The sequence below is a fragment of the Sinocyclocheilus anshuiensis genome, unplaced genomic scaffold (assembly GCF_001515605.1).
Source record: "Sinocyclocheilus anshuiensis isolate Anshui unplaced genomic scaffold, SAMN03320099.WGS_v1.1 scaffold1053, whole genome shotgun sequence".
Taxonomy (NCBI): Eukaryota; Metazoa; Chordata; class Actinopteri; order Cypriniformes; family Cyprinidae; genus Sinocyclocheilus; species Sinocyclocheilus anshuiensis.
This window is the reverse complement of record NW_015555711.1, coordinates 279,933-288,320: the sequence shown is the minus strand read 5'-3', so window position 1 is coordinate 288,320 and position 8,388 is coordinate 279,933. Positions and strand designations below refer to the sequence as shown.

General features: G+C 39.1%; 1 protein-coding gene across 1 annotated transcript; it reads left to right on the top strand.

The window, feature by feature from the left end:
- The first annotated feature begins 2,506 nt into the window (after positions 1–2,506).
- On the top strand, positions 2,507–8,166 carry LOC107671969 (tetratricopeptide repeat protein 34-like). The gene is made up of 7 exons (XM_016464988.1): positions 2,507–4,164; positions 5,410–5,632; positions 5,755–5,947; positions 6,277–6,443; positions 6,772–7,045; positions 7,125–7,339; positions 7,555–8,166. The coding sequence occupies exons 1-7, from the start codon at positions 2,507–2,509 to the stop codon at positions 8,089–8,091; spliced, it is 3,267 nt and encodes a 1,088-aa protein (XP_016320474.1). The 3' UTR covers positions 8,092–8,166.
- Positions 8,167–8,388: the final 222 nt, after the last annotated feature.

Sequence of the window (8,388 nt, the reverse complement as noted above, 5' to 3'; positions counted from 1 at the left end):
ATAAATGTGTGGAAGATGTCTGGCTCAAATCTTGACAGCAACATGTAGTTATAAAATGGAAAGTGTGACAGAGAAAGTGTCCATGCTGTGCAGACAGAGAAAAGTTCTGACATTAAGTTTAGTTAATGTCAGCAAACAGTTGCTGTGGCCTCTGAACTATGCAGAAGGAAATTCCCCTTTCATCTGGTTCCCCCAGGTTCATCTGACTTCTGCTTAAACCACAGTGAAGATCAAAAGCAGTTTCACTTTTTTTATTTTATTTTTCCAGGCATGTATATAACCATAACCTATTTGCTACGCTGCATATTGTCAGTTCGAAGACACATAGGCCTACATACTCCCACTCCCAAATATTCTTTGCTAATTTTGATACTTGAAATCTTTCAGTCCAGAAATACCCATTCAAACAGGGAAAACTGATATAGTGATATCTGCTAAATGAAATGTAAGCTTAAATTAGTTTTATATTAGACTATATTTATTATTGTTTGACTGTATTTTTGTCCAGTCCTCTTTAACTTTAATTAAAAGTAGGCTATAGGCCTACATTTGAAAAAATAATTTGTGGACATTATAGATCACTTCGAAAGACACTTTCAGTAAACAACATGAATAAAAGCAACATTACCGAGAGAACGCCACTGCATAGTAAGAAACTATCTTTTAATAACGTGCAAGTTTTTTTTTTTTTTTTTACATTTAAAAACTAGGTCTATATAAAGCATTCTCTGGGTTTTCGGAAATAACGTTTTTCTAACGTAAATGTTAGGGAAAAAAACGTTTGGAAAATGTTCTTTGAACACAACACTGTTAGGAGAGTTGCTCGTTTCCATAGCAACCAGTGAACACATGCTGCGTGAAGCGAATGTTTGCCTAGAGCCGAAGTTTTTGGAATTTGGATGTAACAAAGTCCGTCAACAGGTGACTGAATAAAGACCATGGCGACTTTGTTACATTTTTTCTTTTAGACGAGTTTTGAAGTAAGACCGACGCGCTGTGTAACTTATACATAAATAATTATTAGTATTTTTACGAGAGAACAAGCAAACATCTGGTCAGACCTATAAATTCGTCGTTGTTCCTAATATTATCTCCTTAACGCCTTAAATGTTGTCTTTTCTCGATGTTAAAGTGCTTTCTTTTATGTTTCTTCTTCCTATCGTCTTTCACTTATGGGGTCGGCATATTGAGTTTCGGCAGGAGCTTCTTTTTAGGGACTAAACTTTTCTTTAACCAGACAGCCGCATCTTTTGACAGCTGTTTTTGAGTAAAGAGTAGAAACATTAATCTGTGGTTCATCTAAATAGTGTTTAATATGCGGTACATCTCAGAACACAATGTTTAACTCGTTTAAGGCAGAAGTCGACCGAAAGTGCGTGGACTGCACCCTCAAACTACAGACACAGACAGGTGAGTAAACCATCATTAAGAGGTGTGAACGATCTCATGTATTATTGGACGATATAATGTCGTGCTCTACATTATATCATATACATTATATATGAAAATTGTAATCTGTTTTAAATTGGTGTCTGCAGGACAGGTTCTGCCATTTATCTGCCACGGACTACTGTTTTAACTAGTGCTTGTATTTAATTACTTAAAAATAACCCAACACTGACTAGTATGTTTTTTTCTTTTCTTTTTTTTTTATAATGATTCATTAGATAACCTACTACTTACTTCCAGCAGCGACTAGTATCTGTTCATTTAATCACTAATGCTAATTTACTGGATACTAGTAGCCTACCTATTAATTTGCTTCTAGTCCCTATCCAAACAGTGACAGGAAACTAGTAACAATTTTACTCCACCAGTAAGATTATACCAAAAGGAAAGTGTTTAAGAAATGTTACTTATGTAACAGATAATAGTAATATTGATTAAAAATAACTAGGATCTAAGTAATAAATAGCTAATAATTCATTTTATTTATGGGCACCTTGCAAGACACTCAAGGATACCTATAATAAAATACATAAACAATAAATGAAAAGAAAACTGCACAATAATACACAAAACTATATCAATCAGAATAAGCTAATCTAAAAAAAAATATATAGTTTTAAGACAGTTTAAAAAAAATAGTTATAAGTACTAGTAATGCTGGAATAGCTACTTGGAAAAAAGTACATAATGATTAGTTACTAGTACAAATAGACTGACTAATAGGGACCCTACTACGCATTATTCTAATAAGTACTAGTGTCTAATGAATAGTTACTGGTAAAATAGAACAATAAACTAATCACTCAACTTTGAAAATAAACTAGTAACATTAAAAAAGATACTAGTTAGTTTAAAGGAAGAAATGTTTAAACAGCTTGCTACATAGTGTCATTTATTTATGCAATTTATATTTAACACAGTCATTGCATGTTATTAAGAGCAAGATTGTTGCATAGATTGTTTTTTAATTATGTGGTTTCCAATTCTTTTAAAGGTTGTTGAGGACCCTAGTGAAGGAAATGTTATCCAAATCTAAATAGCATTACACAGAAGGGAGATGAATGGCATACATAAAGGAGCAGCTGAACTGTGCAGAGAGGGCGACAAAATATTGCTCTCTGGGGATGCTGGCAGAGCTGCAGCTCTGTACACACATGCTTTTGGAAATAATGCCGGTTCCACTGTAGGACACATGCGTGGCCTTAACGCAGGTCATTTAGAGGAGGTGATCTCAACGCTGGAGGCCTGGCTTGATGGCGTTTCACACAATTCTATTGAGGGCCTGAGTAAAGGCCTTGTCGCTGTATTTCTGTCTACATTATGCCCCAATAATGTATCTGCTTCTCTTTATAAAATGGAGTCTGTCCTGCAGGGTACAGGTCATGCTTCAAAAGAGATCTTTGCACGGTGTTCTGCTCTTCTAGAGGGAAAACAAATGCCTCAACCTGAGGGTCGCACACGGTTAATTCTGGAGCTAACTAGAGCTCTGGCCTGCTTGCTATCTGACGCACAAAATCCCAAAGTTCCGCAGCTTTATCTGCAGGCCTTTCATGGAAATAAATCAGAAACTATTAGACTAGTTAAAGAAAGGCACACTCAATATGTGAAGCTATTAATTAAAGCCTTTTACCAACAAATGTCTCCAAGATATTCCATTCTCCATACTAAGGGGCAGATGGAAAAAGCATTGAGTCCTACACAAGCAGGTGAAGACATTGATGCTCCTAAAGCTGTTGAGTTTTTACTTGCCATTTCACCAGATGACATACAAGTAAGAGAGCTTCAAGCAGCAGTCTTGTTTTCTTCCGGAAAGTTCACAGAAAGTGCAGAAGCTTTGTCGTTGGCTCTTAAACTAGATGAATCACAGACTGAACATGCAATGGCGCCAGAGAAAAGAGCTTGTTTACTTGTGGGCAGAGCAGCTGCTCATTTTTCCGCAGGAGGACGAGCAAGAGAAGTCTGCAAAGATCTAGGTGATGGCTTTGCACTTCATCCAGCCACAGCAAGACAGCAATTCCAGAGTCTTTTCTCGGACACTGGCGTAGGGTTGGCTGCTCGCGTCCAGCTGCGTCAACAGGCCGAGAAGGGCGTCTCAGAGTTCAGAGAGGCCGTTCTAATGAGGCCTGACCTTAGGTCTTCGAAAGGAGTGGAGTTGTTGGATCCCGTTATCGCTCAACTGCGAGCTCTATGCCACCTGAAGTCGGACGGAGGAGGCAGGGAACTGCGTGTGCGTCTGGCAGACTGCCTCCTCCTGCGTGGAGAACATAGAGAAGCCCTTTCCATAAGTAGCCAGCTCGCCGCTGCAGCTCCAGCCCAGCAGAGCTACCAGAACACCGTGCAAGTGCTCCGAGGGTATTCCCGACTCTTCACTGAAGAACATAAAGGCGCTCTGGAGGATTTCCAAGCGGTGATTGAGCATAGTACTCCTCACCCACCCAGCTGTGTCCGTGCACTCTGTGGTAGGGGTATCCTACGTATGATGGCTGGCTCACACTACCTTACTGCTCTAGATTACATTACAGCAAGCCAATTACAGCTGCAGGATGCTTCTGTAACTGTTAGGTGCCTGGTGCCTTGGAATTACCGTGGGTTGCTGTGCACCGTGTTGCTGGAACAGGGAAGAGTCATGCTTGAGGGGACCGAAGAGCAAAGAGCTGAGACAAATCCTAGAGCTCAACAAGAGCATGAGGAGGGTAACACCAACAACAAACAGAGGTACATTTGCGTTTTTTCTCATTTGGGATGAAACTTATTTGTCATGCTGTATCTTTCATTTTGTCTTTTGTGTCTTATTTAGGGATGCGCACTATATCAGTACCATCATGGATGACACTCTTAAATATAACGGTTCTTTTTTGACATTGATGGTTCCATGATGGACTTTTAACATCCATAGAAAATTTTAATTGCACAATAGGTTCATTATAGTAGAAAAAGGTGTTCTTCACACAAGTTCTTCATAATGATTCTTTAAAGAATTTTTAATGGAAAGGTTCTTTGAAGAACCAAAAATGGTTCTTCTGTGTCCTGTGAAAACCTCCTTTTGAAACTTTATGTTTTAGGAGTGTACCTTTGATTACCTTTGTTAAATGTAATCTTTACCAAATATAAAAATGAATATCCATTTTTCATACTGTAAACTGAAATGCTGTCATGCCTAAATTCACTTTGTAACATTTCAAATCACTGATTTTAATTCTCTGTTAGACAAAAAAGTATAGAATTAAAAAACATTTTTCAGTTATCAGTAATGACATGGGAATCGGCCTATAAGTAATGGGCATAACTTTATTATTGGTTCATTCCTAGTCTTATTCAGGGGTGTCCAATCATGCTCCTGGAGGGCCACCTTCCTGCACAGATCAGCTTCAACCTACCTGACTAGAAGTGTAAAGATTCTGCAGACCTTATTTAAAAGAGGTTGACCGATGGTGGATTTTACTGATAACAATAACTTGGATTGCACTGGCCGATCACTGATTAATCTACCTCACCTCAAGTTTATAAAATAAATAGTCTACTGAATAAAAACAAACACAACACTCCAAAAATAGTGCTAAACTTTATTATAGAAAATAAAAAAGTACTAAACCATGAAAATGTACTGTACTTTTTACATATAAATAGATTTTATTTATACCTTATTCATTCATGTTAGTTCATAGTGCATTAACTAATGTTAACAGATACAACTTTAAAATCGAAAAATGTATTAGTAAATGTTGTAACTTTGTTGGCTAATGAATGCATAAAAATGACCAGCTGGATGAAATCTAATATAAACAGATGGTAACAATTGTCACATTAAACATTTGGGTTGGACCTTCTCAGCCGGTTGACCTCTATTAATTAGCTAGTTCAGGTGCATTTAATTAAGGTTGTAGCTGAACTCTGCAGAACTTTAGCCCTACATGAGTAGGACTGGATGGCACTTATTCAGTCTCCTGTGCTTCCTTTCAGGCCTGCTGTTGGTGTGCACGCTCTCGCTCTTCTCCTAATGGAGTTACAACCCGGTGCCGATGGACCCCAGATTCTCACAGCAGATGCTCTGTACCAGTTGGGTCGTGTTGAGGAGGCTTATCGTCTTCTTCTGAACATTGAGCACACAGCCCCACGGCCACCGATTCTCGCACGCCTTGCAATACTGCAGCTGCATCGAGGCTTCCTCTATGATGCCTATCAGGTGCCAGATTATATTTCTCTTACAGTTCACCTTAGTTAAATCGCATAAAAAATGCATCTATGATAAAATAGCCTATATTAATTATCGTCTTCACAGTAAGTAAACTCTCTGTTGTCTTACAGCTACTGAAGAAGCTGATCAATTCAGGAGACACTAGCTGTCTGCGGCCCCTTCTATCTGTAGCATCTTTACAAGACCGAGCCCTTCTAGAAAAACACTGTCACACTGCTTCCAAGCGTATACTGTGTGGCCAACAAGCAGAAAGTGCAATAAGGGAAGCTGTGGCCTATTTGTCCATTGCCATTATGGCTTCAGGTAATGAGAGCATGTTGTTTTCAGACACATACAGTACAGTAATATATAAATTTACATTACTAAATATTTATGATTATCATAGTCAAATGTAGAGGGAAAAGTGTAAATGCTAACAGGAAATCACACCATTGTTTCTATCTAATTGGCACAGTTTCTATGGAAAAATACAGCAGTTTCCTTTTTTAGTTCTGCAAATTTCAGATACTTGCTTCTGTTATTGATCTTGATTTTATACTTCATATAACTCATATGATCAACTTAATATAAATTATGTTAGAAAGAGCACTGCTGTTTTATATTTCCTAACAAGTTAACTGATTATTCTTTAGGTGGTGAAGCAATAGATTCCCTGCTGGAGAGAGCAAGATGTTATGCTCTGCTGGGCCAATGGAAGACAGCTATCTTTGACTTCACTGCAATCCTTAAAGAGCACCCAGACCATGTGCAGGCTTTGTGTGGAAGAGGATTCACTTATCTGATGCTGAACCAGCAGAAGGTGTGGTAGCAAAAACAAAGATCTCCACCTATGGTAGCCACCTCATTTTATCAAAACATGTTTTTGCAGGTGGTTTCATAATGCAGTAAAACATGACAAAAAGGTTAATGCATAGATAACATGAAATGACAATAAGCAAACTTTTACAGCATTTAATAGTCTTGGTTTAGTGTTAACTTCTTCATACACATTTCCAATAATTTTTCCTTTTAATTTGTAAAGTAACATGAATGAAACTTTTAACATCAGTGGCTGATATAACAGACACTGAAAGTAATCTTTTCCCATATGCTTGTAAACTGACACTATAATATCAATAATTCATCAGGAATGCACACTGGACATACTGGTTGCCCTTCAGTGTGGAGCTGAGGAGGTCACTCAGAGCATGCTGTCGCTTAAAGACAAAGCACGAAAACTCGTCAGTGAATGGTTGGGTCAGCACTGTCGCAGCAGCCTGTCAGAGACTCTGTCGGCCAACCCTGTACCCTGCCGCGAGGAGCTTCTTCGAGAGGCCTTTTTGATTGGTGGAGCGCTAATGAACACTGACTGCAGGGAACCCAGGTGGCACCTCCTGTACATAGATACACTACTTGCCAAAGGTAGGGAACAGTATAAAGCATGTAGGAGTCAAGTATGTGGGCCATGTCTATGTAAAAGATAACTTTTATGTTTGTGAAGGTGAAGTGAATGCTGCAGGTGCACACCTGAAGCAGGTGTTTGGTCAAGAGCCTCGAGATGCTGCAGCTAAGGCCAGGTGGGGTGTTGTGAAGGCCTGGCAGCAGAACTACAAAGTGGCAGCCAACTATCTGAGTGTGGTGTCTGAGAAAGAACCAGCAAATCTAGACTTTCTAATCACTCTTCTGCAGTCGGCTCAAAGAAAACGCCTGGCACAGGTACTTTTTTAAAAATTATATATTAATGTAGGGATTCAAGGTGTACATTTATTTATGACTATGAGTTCAATGGTAGATGTGATTGATTTGTTAAGTTTTTTTTAATCCATTCACAGCCCTAGTACAATTGCTGTTCTGCTTCTATTTTCTTTTGTATTGATTTTTCCCTATTACTCAAATCTACAGTGGCTAATAAAGCTAATTTGTGCTTCCAGGCAGCTTCTCAGCAGGCCAGCAGTGTTTCTGAAAGTGGTCAGTGGGAGCAGGCTTTAGCTCTCCTTACACTAGCAGTGCGAGCGGTCAATGAGATGAAGCTTCAGTACCTCAGGCAGCGTGCAGCCTGTCTGGCCCACCTGGGGCTCCACGAGAGGGCGGTGTCTGATCTGAATAAGGTCATCCAGGGCCACAGTGCAGATGGCAGAGAGGAGCAAAGGGTTTGGGCAGAGGACCATTGCCGCAGAGGCCGTAGTTTGTTGTTGTGTTCTAATGAAGAGTCTGGGTTACAGGACTTTTCTCAAGCCCTGGACCTGCACGAGGAACAGGCTCTGCTGTGTGTGGAGGCTGGTCTGGGAACACAACGCCTTGCCGAAATGTTTCTGCGCTTTGCCCTGCAGAACTATGGGCAACAGAAACTCGACAAAGCTTGGCTTCTGACAGAGACTGGGCTTAAAGTGGACAGTGGCCATGTAGAACTGCGCAGACTGAGGGCTAGAATAAAACGAGAAGTCTCTGGTCCATGTATTGTAAACTAGAGATGAAACATACATAAGATTAGATGATGACAAAATGGTTTATGTCTTTATGGTTTATATTTATTTATGGTTAATCAGGCAAACATAATGGCAAGAATTTCTAATCATAAATTTGCAAATATTTCTGTAAGTTATTGTGTTGCACAAGCCTCTTACAATTGATCGTTATGTAATAGTAATTTTTTATTACTTTTTAATTTTGTTATCTATAAGTTTTGTCAAATTTAACTTTTGTTTGACATGTACACTACTGTTCAAATGGGGTCAGTAAGTTTGTTTTGTTTTGTTTTATCAATG

What these genes read in the sequence shown, in the direction of transcription:
- LOC107671969 (XM_016464988.1), top strand. Translation starts at nt 2,507, where the DNA reads ATGAATGGCATACATAAAGGAGCAGCTGAACTGTGCAGAGAGGGCGAC. An exon ending in TCCTCTATGATGCCTATCAG is followed by an intron (nt 5,633 to 5,754) that starts GTGCCAGATTAT and finishes GTTGTCTTACAG; the next exon opens with CTACTGAAGAAGCTGATCAA. An exon ending in CATTGCCATTATGGCTTCAG is followed by an intron (nt 5,948 to 6,276) that starts GTAATGAGAGCA and finishes ATTATTCTTTAG; the next exon opens with GTGGTGAAGCAATAGATTCC.